Source organism: Exophiala oligosperma, assembly GCF_000835515.1.
Source record: "Exophiala oligosperma strain CBS 72588 unplaced genomic scaffold supercont1.12, whole genome shotgun sequence".
Classification (NCBI taxonomy): Eukaryota; Fungi; Ascomycota; class Eurotiomycetes; order Chaetothyriales; family Herpotrichiellaceae; genus Exophiala; species Exophiala oligosperma.
In genome coordinates, this window is record NW_015622829.1 from 302,211 (window position 1) to 316,384 (window position 14,174).

Sequence of the window (14,174 nt, forward strand, 5' to 3'; positions counted from 1 at the left end):
GGGGGGGGGGTTAGGTTTTCACAGCGACTTACCGATATAAATGTGCACTCTCGGGTGTAAGTTGAGTCTCATGGACCTTGTCGGGCTTTTGTTCACGTCCCTTGGGGGGAGGGTAATTGACGGTCGAGGGACCCTTGGGACCTCCCCATCCTCCTTGTCCGACGAAGAATCCCGAGCCGACAGCCCTCGTGTAAACTTCACCCGTGTCCTTGTCGACGATGGTCTGCTCGGTCTCGACCACGGTGCCGGGCTTGCCCTTGTCGTAGACCCCCAAAACCTTGGAGCGGAGTTCGAAGTTTCGCCCTTCGGAGCTCGTGGGCAAGGGTTTGAGGAATTGGATCAACCGTTGGCCATCGACGACCCGCCTGGAGTCGAGTTTCGGGATTCCCGGGATGGGGTTGGACTCTTGGGAGGCGTAGAAATCTATCACTTCTTGGGTCGTCTTTTTGAATGCTATTCCCTCGCCTCGTTAGCGCTTTTTTGTCATGTGTCTTCATGTGTCCTCTTGCCTTCAGATACAGAAGGATAGTAGGAGCTTCAGGGCTCGGGGGTTCACTCACGCAGAATGATCGAGTAGGTCGGGAAGACGGCAAAGTTGGGATGAAGTTCCTAAGGGGAATACTCGTCAGCTTTGTCGTCCGTCGAAACTAGAAAGTGGTTGCAAAAACCGTACGTAGATAAAGTGTAGTTCGTCGACCGTACAGCCGATGCTGACCGCGAACAGTAGCGCATCACGCTTCAACCATGATACAGCCGTCGAAGGGTACTCGTAACCAACACCTGGTCCAGACATATTGGTGGTAGTCGTGAGGTGGGGAGGGGAGAGAGAGAGAGAGAGGTGTGGGTTTCAAAACGATCGGCAGAAAGATGAACAAACAGAGTACCACAGTATGGGGATATTGAGTATATAAAAAAAAGTAACAACTAGAAATTCTTTGCACGCATATACAGACACCACAAGAGGTGAGAAAAGATGCGAAACCCCCGGTTTCGGATGCCCTGATTTTATGTATTCGTAGACGAGGCCAACGTGAGAAACTCGTTCTACGGCAACCTGTACCTTCGGCTGCACCAGCCCAGAGAAGAAATGCGGGGAGGAAGATGCCGAGGCAACAAAACGGCAATCTAACACCGAGAGAACTAAGGGAGTAAAGGGCACCATTATCCTCACGGAGTACGGAGAACCTGTACAGTAATCATTTATGTCCCTGTATGCATGGACCTTACGAAGCCAAGGGCATGACAACCTTGCCTACCTCAAGACCTGGAACCTCGGTCAAAGTTCTACTGGGCCTTTCGAAGACGACTTTATTCTAGTAGAGGCTTCGACGGGAAACTAAAAACTTCGAGATGGCAGACAACGAAAATAGAACAGAGCATTCTCACAATATATCCGGCATGATCAGACATGAAATTTTCAGCCTCAACTCGTGGGGTATCTAGATCAAATAACGAGGAGCTTGAAGTCCGTCTCGAAGATCATTTCAGTCGTAAAACCCTTTTTACATACAGTGGTAGGCTTCTACCACTCATTTCACCCATACCCACACACGCCTTTGTGCTATGCAGAAAGAACAAAAGGAAAAGAGTCCAAGCCCAAAGATCAGCACCTACAATGTAGGGTCAGCCATTGATGTAACGGGAACACGAGGGAGTGGGGTTCCCTACATTTTGTAATCATTCGATCCGCGAGCGAAACGAGTCCGATCGGCCGTCTCCAGTTCATAATCGATCTTGATGTCCAGGTCTCGCTTGTTCTTGTTATTGGGCTTGCTCGACAAGAATCCGGTCACGGTTTCACCCTCTTCCACAGTGAGGACCTCTCGGAGGTAGAAAACGGTCTGCTTCCAGTGGGTGTATTTCGTGTGTGGACCCGTGGAGAATCGGATAGGTTTGTGGCATGCGGTGAAGTCGATGTCGAACCAAGCAATGAGGGCGTGGATGAAGTCGTTTCGTTGACAACGCAGTTGGAATGGCTCCGAGAAGGCCAGCTGGGCTGTGGTCACGGTGTTGAGGTCGATGGTAAAGACAGGGCAAGGATCGGTGACGAGGGCCTTCATTTCGACCGTGTCGACCAGAGGCTCACTCAAGGCGCTCTCCTTCATTGGACTGTAATCGAAGCCATACACGTTGTCCCAGACTGTGTCCTGTCAGCCTGCGCCCGAAGCGAGCACTTTAAAATGAACTTACATCCAATCTTGTCATCCTTGTACTCGCCATCCTCAATCGCAGCCATGTAGATGGTGGCCTTGTCCGGGAAGATCTTGCCTCCTTGGTTCAGATATTTGTCTCGGGCGTACAGGACCGTATCGAGCATGCTTTCATAGAGCAGGAAGTAGCCCATCCATTCCGAAATGATGATGTCGACCTTGCCGTTGTTCAAGTGTTGCTGGGGCATTTCGACCTCTTCCATCTTTCCTTGTAACAGTGTGATCTTGTTGGAAAGACCATTCACTTCGACTATCTCTTTCGCCTTGTTGATGATACTGGACATATCGACTCCGATCACATGTCTCGCACCCGCCTTTGCGGCGAACCTTGTGATATGTGAGCGAGGAATAGGAATGTTCTAGAGACCAACGTACATGCTCAGGATACCGGTGCCGCAGCCTACATCGAGGACCACCTTGTCTTTGAAAATGTGGGCATTTTGGTAGATTGCGTCTCTGTAGGATCGAGTGCGCACTTCATCTTTCTGGGCTCGGGTTAGTTGAGAACAAAAGGTGAAGGTAGGCACATACCAGCATTTCCTCGTGAATTCCATGATGGTCGTAGCTGGAATTGGTCAATTACAATCCAAGCCAGTTATGAATGCGATTTCACCTTGTAAAGTAGCGAACTTCAGAATGTTCCATGCCGGCCATGCGTTCTTCAGTTGTCATTGCAGCCAGATCGGCCACTGTGGGCGTCGCTTTGGTACCATTCATGTTTGTTATTAGGGAGAGGTTTTGGGAAATAAAAATGGGAAGCGATCGTTGTCGCCCTTGTCGAACACTACCCTCGAGGCCAGACAAAAATGTGAAATTAGCGTCATCAGAAGAAATTTGCGGATAATTTGTTCCGCCGTAGGGACTCTGGTCTAGTCTACGGTGGGTTGCTTGGTCATTTCATGCTGTTCTTCAGAATTGACCAGTAGGCATGTGCTCGGACCAAAGGCCTCCCGGAAGATTAGCGGCAAAGGAAAAAAAAAGCACAGCAGGTTCAAAGGAGTGAGACCTAGCACGAATAGTCACAACCTGTGGTAGACCAAACGCGTTGATATGATAGAAGAATATATTGGTACTTTGCACGAACAGCAAAAAGAAGTTGGACTTCTGACAGAAGGATTGGACGTACGGGGATTTGAACCCCGGGCCTTTCGCAATTATTTAGGCAATGCAAAGCGAAAATCATACCCCTAGACCATGCGCCCTGAAAACTCTGTGCGAATTTGGTAGTTAAACCGGTGTCAAAAAATTATAATATTCGAAAATTTGATGTGGCGAAGTTGGATGACTTGGACCCTGAGATTCCAGCTACGCTAGGCAAATTCAGATTGATCCCCCATCGCAGCTCAACGCTGCGCTTCTCGTGTGTTGACAGTTGACCATCTCGACGTCCAGTAGGCACCCTTGTCGAGAAGTGGGGTTTCTTATCTGGCTTTTTGACAGGAAAACGTCCTAAAGCAGGAACCCGGATATTAAAAACATCTCCTTGATCTCAAGCCAGGATTGCACATGGTTTTCCGATAAAAACCCCGCCGGGCAAAAACCAAGATGTTTGCTTCGAAAAAAGATGTCTGTAAGAGTCTGTGTGACCTCTTCAAGAATCATTGAAAGTCAACCAATAAACAGTTCTGATTCGGAATGGATCGAGACAAAAAAAATACGTCGTTCTTCCAGAGAGACGATGGCATCCGCTGCAGATAAACATGAACCAAGCTTATCGCACCACGTCTCAGTCGACCTCACTAGGCATAGACCCTGAAACCTGGCGGTCGATTTGATAACCATCCGAGGCTAACTTCATCCCTAGTTGTGCCTATCATTTCGACATGGTCTGGCCACACCGCGCTTCTTTTGTGTCCTTACTCGTACGGTGCAAAGACAGAACGCACTTACGGATACAGCGTGCAATCTCCGCAGGCTTATGGCCTGTCGACCAGGACTGTATTGATGGATCCGTGGTTCCTGACCGAGTTGGGCGATGGCGTTATGCCATCACCCTTGGCCACCCCTTGCCGATGTACTCATCATATCGTTCCTAGCTTGGAAGATTCCCTCCCTTGTGTTGAAAATGATTCATGCCACCCTGCCAAATGAGGCTGGAATCTCACTTGGAATGTCCCTTGGGTCTGGCTCAAGAAAGAGTGCCCCAACGCGTCGCGAACCATGCCACACCTGAGACTACGCAGCCCACTTGATAAAGTGCTTTGCATCCGTCTCTGCTCGTGAGATCAACTGGGCGCAAACGGGAAAATGCCTCTGCCATTCTTTGACGGTGTTTCGGCTCCTGCAAAGGTGCAGAGGGCGAGCTTCTTCGCCTTGGCCACTATCTTGTTCATCTTCTTTTTCGAATCGTCATTTTTCCCTCATGTCCACGTACTGAAACTCCGAAACGCCAAGGTAAGAATACGGTTTTCCTTGGCTGGGGTGAGATCAAGGCTGATTCAATTCTCATGCAGGCTGAGCGAGCGCGGACGGAATACTATCTGCAATGGGGTGCATTTGAACCAATGCCAATAGCGGGGTTCGTGAATACTGGACTGCCCGGGAAGAGGTCATGCGACGCACTCAAACACAATTCGACAGTCGGTGTTCAAAAGAGCTTTTTCCTCAATGACAATGTGAAGCAGATTGCAATGTCCCTCGATGCTCACCCTGTTGTCGATTACCCGGACGACCTCATGCGCGACCCTAACCTGTCGGTCGAAGACGTTATCGACCGGACTTGGACACGAATGTCGGGTTCCAGTGTTTGGCTACCGGATCAAAACGTCTACCTGTCAGTGACCAGAGTCATCTTTTGTCCTAGTCAAACATGGTCGGTACCGAAGATGAGCTTCCTTCGGGGACAGTTATTCAATGAGGATTGGGAACACCTGGAGAACTACAACATTACTTGGGGTGGTAAGCAACTGAATTTCCCCATGGTATTCGACATTCCTGCGCAATGGGAGGAGGGTGGAGAGTTATACGGACCTGAAGATCCTCGTGTCATCCTTGAAGATGGCGTCGAGGGTGCCGAACCAGTTGTGACCTTCAACATGATTGCCAAACAATCGAATTGGAAGCGAGCTATCTACGTATTTCGACCTTTCAGTAATCACACTACCATCCTCACTATTCGAGACAGGGAGCGAGCCGACACCGAGAAGAATTGGGCGCCATTTTTTATACCTGAAGAGGAAGTGTTTCCTCCGAGCCTGGCCAGCAAACTCCACCTACCGCTGTCTACCACTGTTCGCAAGCCAAGTGAATATATTCACTTTATCTATTCGTTCAAGCCTCTGCATATCTTGAAGTGTCATTTGCGTTGCGGAGATTGTGAGCTTGTATTCACCCAAACTCTGCCCGAGACCTTTTCGAACCGACACAAGGAACATGGTGGCAGCTTGCGTGGGGGGACAAATTTTGTTCCTGTTCCCATTCCCGAAAGCATGGGCTTGGACCGAAAACTGCGCGTGTACGCAGCATTCCCACGAACGAACATCGAAGGTCATTGTGGTGGGAGTTTCTATCGTCCAGAATTCGTCATCCTGGTCAATATCAGAGCACATTTTCATCTTGCTTTTGCCAGCGAGTCGTTGGACTTTGGTACGTCTCTGGTCGAACTTGGACCTCAAGACGATCGGTGTAACAAAGGGAGAATCCTCATTCCGATGAGTATCGCACAGTGGGACACGAGTCATCGCCAGGATATCATGACCGTGACCTTCAGCATTGATGATTCAACGGTTCAGGTCGCTCGGGTCCAAGGTCTTCTAAAGTATATCTTACACCTCCCTCAGTTCAAGACATTATTCAAGAAGGACGGATTCCTTAAAGGTGAAGAAGCTGAGGTCATGAACATGCTGTCTTCCTGGGCAGGTGACGATGTTCGTGGATGTCTTGTCGAGGCTGCTCTGAATTACACAGAGGCCCAACATGAAATCACGCACCCGAAAGATCATAAAGATGAGCTCGACCCCTCGAAAGAACTCTTGCGCAAGATCTATGAAGAACAGCAAAGGGAAGAAAAAGGCGAAGCCCCGAACCAAGACAACGGGGACGAGGGTGAGGAGAGAGAGGAGAAAGAAGAAGAGAAGGAAGAGGATGTAAAGGATGAGAACAAAGATCATGACAAGGAAGAGGAGGAAAACCAAGATGAGCACCCAGAGGAAAACCAGGATGGCGATCCCGGCATTCCAGATCTCGAGCAAGGAACACTTGACCCCGACGTCATGGAGGCATTGGAGAGGGAGGGAGATAACAAGGAGAAGTCCCAAAACGAGGTTGAAGTTGATAAAGAATCCGAACCATCCGAGGAGGACAATGATCAGAAAAACGAAGAGCATGAAGATCCAACCGAGGAAAAGCATAAAGCAAGTAAGGAGACATCCGATCGAAAACGGCATCGACGTCGCCATCAACACCATAGTGACAGACTTGCGCGCTGAACCTTGGAGACAATCAATCTAAACAACATCCTCTTAGTTGGTGTGACAGGTGGATGGACAGTTGATGATGAATATTTTGCCCTGCACAGTCATCGACAGGGGCGTGTGTTTGTTTGTCAGATCTTTCTGGATTTGTTTCAGTCATCGCTATTTGACTCATATACGTGTGAGAGGCGTTGTTATTTACTGTACATCAGCTAACGGTTTTGAATTACGAAGCTACATGAGATCCTTGTCATGGATATCGCGATGGAGTTGAACATGTATCATGTATGGATTGTCAACAAAGATTGTATTACAATAGATGTGAAGTCTCTCCGTCGCCTCAGGCCTGGGTCCGAAGATCATCAAGATGAAAGCGTCTCGCGTAGTCATTTTGGCTCCGGAAGCAGCACCTGGTCTTCCGATCGGCTTCGTGATTGCATGGGTTCGCCAAATTTGACTCGAGGTGTTGACTGCACTCATATCGACTTCCGGCCGAAAGAGTACGAGCATTGTATGGATAAAAGTGCTTCTTCCCGGTCTCACCGTCCAAACTCCCCGCAAACTTGAACTTCCCGTGTCCTTCTACCGGGCGATGGTGGCGTTTCTGGGCACTGCTTGGCCTTTTCTGGGCATATCTTAAGGGTGTCCACGATGCCTGGATCCTCGTCGTGTTGTTGCTTGCATTCCAAGAAGAAGCCTGGCTTACAATCAATGCATGGTCCGTCAACCCCCAGATCTGCCTGTCCAAGATCCGGCTGTTATACACCAAAGCGGAAGCCTTATCCAGTGTCTGAGGCAATAGTTGGAGCAATCCAAGAATCAGGATTGACTTGAACACTTGAACATCTACCGACATTACTTCATCAACAGCGACAATTAACAGAGTACTGGATTACCATCTTGCACGACAAATAACAACATATTCGATGAGGCTGGCGGAAGTAAAAGACAGTAATCCTTTCCATCAAGGCGACAAGCCTCGGTAAGGCTCATCAAGTATCACCAACAACGCCTCGGCCAGTCTTTTTACAGGGATCTGTATCCTGGACGATCCGCACCATTTCAACCTATTGGGCCTACTCGTTGCCTTCCCTAGGTATCCCCGGGGCTTATTGTAATGAGCTGACAACGCTAAAATCCCCGTGCGCAAGTGAATAGTGCAAGGGTGTTTATCAATCCCACCTCTCACACCTCAGACAGAGGGCGCTATGATGCCAGTCCTTTGTATCCCTGTTACATTAGCCCGGCTCCTCCTCTCCAACGCCCCCGGAAAAGAAATGAAAGGTGCAGTATCCGGAGTACATGCAAGGGTTGACAACCCAAACGGTATCATTGGTTCTCTCGAGGCCCCGAAGCCAGCAGCCGACATCGAATTCTGAAGTCGCTTCGTATCACCTACTGTACCAAGACATGGTTCGCCAAGCGATCAACATCGTGCCAGCTTACTGTAACGGTGGTGCATAAAAGCAAAGGCCTTTCCTCTTCAGAGGATCGTGTTTGTCACCACAAATTTGAGCGTCTTCACCGCCTCGTCAGGATATCTTCACAATGGCCTCAAAGGATCACAATGCCGAGGAGAGTCGGGTGAATGCCACACCCCGACAACCTTCGCAAGATCCGATGGATGAAAAAGCTGCTGGTATGCACAATGAGATTGCTCACGAAGCGGCGGAAAGAGGTCACGTTGCCACCGACAAGTACGTTTCACTCGCTTCCCTTTGGTCCAGTGTTTTACATACAGTTTACTAACAACTTTTGGCAATTCAGATATGGACATGCGTTGGTGGAATTCGACCCAAAGGTCGAGAGGAAGCTGTGCTATAAGATCGATCTGTACATCGTTCCGACCGTGGCTCTTCTCTACTTGTTCTGCTTCATCGACCGGGCGAATATCGGTAAGCTAGCTTGTGTCTCTCTGCCTGACACCTGAGGGCAACGTCCACCAAATACTAACCGGTACTCGTACGCAGGCAATGCTAAACTGGCGGGCTTGGAGAAGGACCTTGGCCTCAAGGGATACGACTACAATATCGTCCTGACGGTGTTCTACATCAGCTACATCATCTTCGAAATCCCGGCGACGACTGCTTGCAAGTACTTCGGCCCCGGTTGGTTCATTCCCGCAACCTCTCTCGGCTTTGGCATCTGTTCCATCGGGACAGCCTTTGTCCATCACAGGGCAGCTGCGTGTGGTGTACGATTTCTACTTGGTATCTTTGAGGCGGGCATGCTTCCCGGTATTGCATATTACATGTCGAGGTAGGTATCGTCTTATCCTGGTCGGTTCGTCTTTCTGACGGCAAAAACTCTCAGATGGTATCGGAGGAGCGAATTGGCTTTCCGCCTGGCTCTCTACATCGTCATGGCACCGCTCGCGGGGGCCTTCGGCGGACTCCTGGCTTCGGCCATCCTCAAACTCGACCACTTCGGCGGCCTTCACCGGTGGCGCATGATCTTCGCCATCGAGGGGATCATCACGTGTGGTCTGGCCTTGATCTCTTTTTTCACATTGACCGACCGACCCGCGACGGCGCGGTGGCTCTCGCAAGAGGAAAAAGACCTGGCCATCGCCCGGGTCAAGTCCGAACGCGTCGCGACCACCGAGGTGCTCGACAAATTGGACGTCCCCAAGATGGTGCGAGGCATCTTCAGTCCCGTCACGCTCGCCGTCTCGTTCATCTTCTTGCTCAACAACATCACCGTCCAGGGCCTGGCCTTTTTCCTCCCGACCATCGTCAAGACCATCTACCCTGAAAATTCCGTGGTGTCTCAACAACTCCACACGGTGCCGCCTTACGTGGTGGGGGCCTTTTTCACCGTCCTGATCCCCTGGCTGTCGTGGCGCTACGACCGTCGGAACGTCTTTTTCATCGTCTCCGCCCCCCTCATCATGGCGGGCTACGTCATGTTCCTGGCCAGCGAGGCCCCTCACACCCGCTACGGCGCCACCTTTTTGATCACGACGGGGGCCTTTTCGTTCGGTGCGCTCTGCAACGCCCAGAGTTCGGCCAACGTCGTCTCCGACACGGCACGCTCCGCCGCCATCGGAACGACCGTCATGTTTGGCAACGTCGGCGGGCTGATCTCGACCTGGGGTTTCTTACCCTTTGACGGCCCCAATTATCACATCGGCAACGGATTGAACCTGGCCACTTCTTCCACCATCTTGATCTGCTCCATCGGTCTCTTGTTCTGGATGAAGGCCGACAACAGGAGACGTGAGAGGATGGACGTGGACTCCGAGTTGGATGGCTTGTCCACCAAGCAGGTGCAAGATTTGGACTGGCGTCATCCGGCTTTCAGGTGGAGGTCGTAAATTGGGTCGGAAGCAAGACTGATGGACAGGCCCAAATTGAGTGCAGAAAGGCACGGGATACGTTTTTGCCAAAGTCAAGTACGTAGTCAAGTGGTGACGGTATCTGCGGCAGACGTTTATTCTTACTTGGTCATACGTAAGCATTGTCTGCTGAAATTGGGAATCTGTCAATGTCTTTCACAAAGCTCTAGTATCATCACGAGACGTTTGAGGGCATTGAGAGCACACTGTTCACGGTCAAGGCGTAGAAAACGGGTCGTCATCATGTCACTGACACATACAAAGAAAACCCCTTCATCTCAACGAGTCTAATTTGAGTCCGGCACCGACCCTGCTTGTTTGATTGTTTCTAAGAGAAAAACAACGATTGGACCCTGTAGACCATCCACGACAACACCAGACACGACAGGACGGCCACCTTCCACCACCTTTTGAACAACAGCGGGAGGTTGCTTCCCCCGTTGAAAACCACCAGAGCTTTCACCGCCCTGGCATTGTCATCGTCGTTGGCATTGACGTTGGTCAAGTACCGGCAAGCCAACAGCAACAAGGGGCACCCCAGGATGTCCACCCAACGCCTCCAGTCCAATGCTTGTTCTCTTATCTGGCGGCCGCCCTCGACCGCCAGGGCCACGAGATGTCCAAAGACGAGGAGGGTTTTGGGCACAAAAGATTTTTGTTGGGTCGTCGTCGTCATCGGGTACCTCTTTCTTTTCTTCTCGAGACGCCGCCTGGCGAGGACGGCCGGGCAGGGTCCGGTGCCCCCGACGAAACACAGGTTGTTGCCCTTGCGTTGGCCGAGGCGCGTGCGGGCCAATTGACGAGCCGGGAGGAGGTCGGGACTCTGGGAGAGACACTCGCCGTGGTTCAGGCGGGCGGCCAGGATACGCTGGACCTCCCGGTTGGACAGGAAGAGGGCGTCGGTCTTGAAGCTGAGTCTGGTGTTGTTGGGGATCGGGAGGCCCAGGTAGGCTCGGGAGAGCACCCACGAGATCCGGTGGTGGGTGGTCGAGTGGCGGGAGAGGACGCCGGAGATGCCGACGTGGCTTTGTCGGAGGGAGAGGACGTCCGGGTAGTCGAGGTGGGAGGCTATCGTGAGGACAAGTTCCGCCGGGAGAGTGACGAGGGTCGGAGGACGAGAGCGACGACGACTTTTGAGGATGGCAGTGGTGGTGATGCTGGCTGTTGTGGAAAGTCGAGACCGAGACTGAGATTCAGATACATCTTCTTGGGCACGATTGGAAGGACGTGTGATGTCTTGTGTAAAGGTGTTATGAAAGAGGACTGTTTGTGGGTGAAATCCCGTGTCCATATCCGCGCCTGCGTCTGCATCTGCATCTCTCATTGTGCTGTCAATTGGCGAGTGATTTGGGAACATGTCCTGTTGCTTTGAGTCTGAGTCTGTCATCGTGCCGTTTGGTGTAGACATGTTTGATCCTTTTATCAGTTGTTGAATAGGTCGACCGTTGGACCGAGCCGGGATGGATTTCCTGTGATCAACAAATGACAACAAAGATGACAACCTGTAAGCTGTGCGGTTTCAGTAATGACAAAGATCAATGCGGATTGAAAGATGCGTTTGATTCAATGAAAGGGAAGAGATTTATTGCGCCGAGAGAAGGTCCTCAAGAGCAGTGGATGTGACCCGCGCCATATATGCTTTCTTTCTTTTCTGAAGGAAAGGATTCTTAGGTTCGTGCCTATTTGCCTTGACCCGCTTACAGAAAGATTCTGCCTAGCAAAGAAGGCTGCATTCAAACCATGTCGTTCCATACCCAACGCTATTGTCAACTTAGGCTCCGGGTGCTGCTCAGGCCAACTGCCCATCTGCTTAGGCTGGGGCTCAGTTCTTCAACCCTCGTGCTCATCAGTCCCAATCTTGGGTCCCTATCATAGCTGGTATAGCAGCCCGTGCATCACCGTACCGTGCCTTTCTTCGCGCAAAGATAGAAGCGAGGGTTGCTATATGTGTGAAGATTCCGATGGCTCTGCTTTGGGTTGTCGTATGTTCATTTGTCTGCTCGCTCCAAGTGTTGATGGACGTAGAAGTAGTAATTTTCTCGAAGCGGAATGTGCCTGCCAGCTGAATGATACTATATTTGGACATATCATGACTCGGTTGGAGCTTGATTTGAGTGTTTGTATCCCACATTTCCACATCAGATGATCCAAGGTATCCCGAGGGACAACTTGAAGTTAGGCACGATCCGGCCATACCTCGTCCATACCGACTGAGAAAAGATTGGACTTTGTTCATTGGACATAACGTCATACACGAAGAGTAAGTCTGTCTTTGTGGCCACTAATTACTCATTTGTGGTGTTCTGTATTTTGTCATCACGTAGCCAATGCTTCCAACTTTCGTCGCTTGACACTGAGTTCTGATCCTCATCGAGGGCGTTTTCTGCTTGAGGTCTTTTTTCATCGTCACGCATACTAACAGTAAGCTCCGAGATGCCTGGCTCCCAGGAAGTGCTCTCAGCATTTTCGCAAATCCTTGTATTGACTACCTCAAACCCCAAGTCTGGCGGGGTCTGAATTGTGCTAGGCCCTGTTGCCTCCGTTATCCAGCTATCTTGCGATGGTACATTCGAAGCCGACGGAACGTCGTCAGCCTGGGTTGGGCGGGTCTGTGTCAAAGACTCATCCGTAAGAAACGCAGTTGGCAGCGAATCTGGCGGCACCAGCGGAGTCGGGGTGGGTTCATCATTGACAGTATGGTTCGACGTCGAGTGAAGTGGCCCTGAGGGCTCTTCGTCGATGGATGGACGGATTTCGGGTGGGCCTTCTGGGTGCAGATTCGCTGTTGGGAGGCTTGGGTCATGTCGACGTATCGTTTCCGAGAGTTGTCCCAGGAAAAAGCCCACGAAAAATAGATTAGCGATAAACATAATTCGCTGGCCGTCTGACGCCAGTACATGGCAGCCAGGGTCATTTATCGAGGCAGTTGCGTCGCCACCATCACAACGCCTGTACTCGAGGAGTTGTAGCATCCGCATAACGTCATCGAAATCTTCTGGGAGAAGCGGTTCTCCTTGCCCTGTTCGCAGGATCAGTCATGTATCGAAAGTAACACAAAGCTGAGACACGTACATGGGTTCAACATTGCCCTGTACGGAATAAAGCTTGGGTAAGCCATGATGAATTTGTACCTCCAGATAAACACCTCGCGGTCCCCCCCAGACCTTTGAGCTTCGTTTCGCAGCTGCTCGTCACCCCAAGGGTCGAATTGATGGAGCTCCCGCAAGTTGTGATAACTTAAATGGCCGGCTTTAACATGCCAGAAGGACAGATGTTTGTGTTCCTGGACCAGAGTCAGTGCGACCGCTTTCGGAGCTCATGGTATGGCAATATGGGCATGGAAATCATCTGGACGTGAAGCTTACATCTCTTCTGAAGAGCTCCCGCGTAGTGGTGCTGCCCCTGCATGCACACTTCCAATACTTGACAGGGTCGAACTTGTAAAATATGTCCCCCAACCTCCTGGCAGCCGCCTTCCTCCTTTTGGAGCCAGAAGTGCTCGTAGCCAAGGATGAGGCCGAGTCGGCGGTCCATTGGCCTCCAGAAGGTTTCCCACGGCCAGGAGCAGGAGAGGACAAAGAATGATTGATCTGTGGCTGTGTATTTTGAGAGTCGCCGTACTTTCGCTTCGCGCCTTGAGATGCGTGCACCTGAGTGAGTATGATAAGTTGCACGCAACTCAGATAGGTAACGAGGAGGAAGACTGTAGCGGCGGTACGTTGAACTTGGAGCCAATCTTTCCCCGGGGAGGCAGTGCTATCACTTTTGACAGGAGCGAGACAGGAGACCAGTGGAGAAGAGTGTTTCTCAGCCCTAGCGAGAATCTCAGGGCGTTCCAACTCGGCGCCGTGCGGGGCATTCTCTGCGATGTTACTAGTCGCCGCTTGGTATCGACTTGCTTCGGATTGATCACTCCATATAGATTCCATCAAAGACAAATGGACGTCCATTTCGCTCTGAAGCTCTCGCGAGCGTCGTGACACAGTTTCGCCCGCGTAGAAGACGTCGGCACGGCAGCTCTGTCCTTGGAACCTTTTGATGGAGTATGTGCTGGATACACTGGACTGGCTTGCATTGCTCGTTGCTGAAGCCCCGGACCAGGTCGAGTTGTCGGAGCCATTTTCACTGGGGTCAGAGCCAGGAGAGCTAGTCATGATATACTGCGTGGCACACATCTTCGCCTAACAGTTATAACATCTACCAGCGACGTTTAAA

At 51.0% G+C, this 14,174-nt stretch overlaps 6 protein-coding genes and 1 non-coding gene across 9 annotated transcripts in view; 2 read left to right on the forward strand and 5 right to left on the reverse strand.

Moving 5' to 3' along the window:
• The window catches only part of PV06_10257 (uncharacterized protein), a 1,642-nt gene extending 633 nt beyond the window's left edge, over positions 1-1,009 (reverse strand). The window contains exons 1-3 of the mRNA XM_016411790.1: positions 674-1,009; positions 561-609; positions 33-453 (exon numbers count right to left, since the gene is read on the reverse strand). Coding sequence (XP_016257831.1) covers positions 33-453; positions 561-609; positions 674-793 — 590 coding nt within the window. The 5' untranslated portion in view covers positions 794-1,009. The remainder of the gene's footprint in view (positions 1-32; positions 454-560; positions 610-673) is intronic.
• A 347-nt stretch (positions 1,010-1,356) lies between these two features.
• On the reverse strand, positions 1,357-2,993 carry PV06_10258. Of its 2 annotated transcripts, XM_016411791.1 has the most exons (6): positions 2,824-2,993; positions 2,742-2,775; positions 2,586-2,695; positions 2,191-2,537; positions 1,669-2,140; positions 1,357-1,610 (listed from the first exon to the last, which is right to left on the reverse strand). In XM_016411791.1, the coding sequence occupies exons 1-6, from the start codon at positions 2,925-2,927 to the stop codon at positions 1,604-1,606; spliced, it is 1,074 nt and encodes a 357-aa protein (XP_016257832.1). In that variant the 5' UTR covers positions 2,928-2,993; the 3' UTR covers positions 1,357-1,603. The 2 variants fall into 2 exon arrangements, with proteins under 2 accessions (XP_016257832.1, XP_016257833.1); XM_016411792.1 differs by having other exon boundaries at positions 1,357-2,140.
• Positions 2,994-3,327: 334 nt separating this feature from the next.
• Positions 3,328-3,412, reverse strand: PV06_10259. The gene has a single exon. It is a non-coding gene; the product is annotated as a tRNA-Ala (tRNA).
• Positions 3,413-3,601: 189 nt separating this feature from the next.
• PV06_10260 lies at positions 3,602-6,905 on the forward strand. 2 transcript variants are annotated; one of them, XM_016411794.1, is made up of 3 exons: positions 3,602-3,776; positions 3,834-4,604; positions 4,664-6,905. In XM_016411794.1, exons 2-3 carry the CDS (start codon positions 4,458-4,460, stop codon positions 6,635-6,637), a joined length of 2,121 nt encoding a protein of 706 aa, XP_016257835.1. In that variant the 5' UTR covers positions 3,602-3,776; positions 3,834-4,457; the 3' UTR covers positions 6,638-6,905. The 2 variants fall into 2 exon arrangements, with proteins under 2 accessions (XP_016257835.1, XP_016257834.1); XM_016411793.1 differs by having other exon boundaries at positions 3,602-4,604.
• Positions 6,906-8,170: 1,265 nt separating this feature from the next.
• Positions 8,171-9,938, forward strand: PV06_10261 (uncharacterized protein; the record flags this gene model as incomplete). The annotated part of the gene is made up of 4 exons (XM_016411795.1): positions 8,171-8,319; positions 8,390-8,517; positions 8,593-8,881; positions 8,936-9,938. The coding sequence occupies 4 exons, from the start codon at positions 8,171-8,173 to the stop codon at positions 9,936-9,938; spliced, it is 1,569 nt and encodes a 522-aa protein (XP_016257836.1).
• Positions 9,939-10,287: 349 nt separating this feature from the next.
• On the reverse strand, positions 10,288-11,367 carry PV06_10262 (uncharacterized protein; the record flags this gene model as incomplete). Its single annotated transcript, XM_016411796.1, has 1 exon — positions 10,288-11,367. One exon carries the CDS (start codon positions 11,365-11,367, stop codon positions 10,288-10,290), a length of 1,080 nt encoding a protein of 359 aa, XP_016257837.1.
• Positions 11,368-12,244: 877 nt separating this feature from the next.
• Positions 12,245-14,134, reverse strand: PV06_10263 (uncharacterized protein; the record flags this gene model as incomplete). The annotated part of the gene is made up of 3 exons (XM_016411797.1): positions 12,245-12,978; positions 13,032-13,242; positions 13,325-14,134. The coding sequence occupies 3 exons, from the start codon at positions 14,132-14,134 to the stop codon at positions 12,245-12,247; spliced, it is 1,755 nt and encodes a 584-aa protein (XP_016257838.1).
• Between the last annotated feature and the right edge of the window lie 40 nt (positions 14,135-14,174).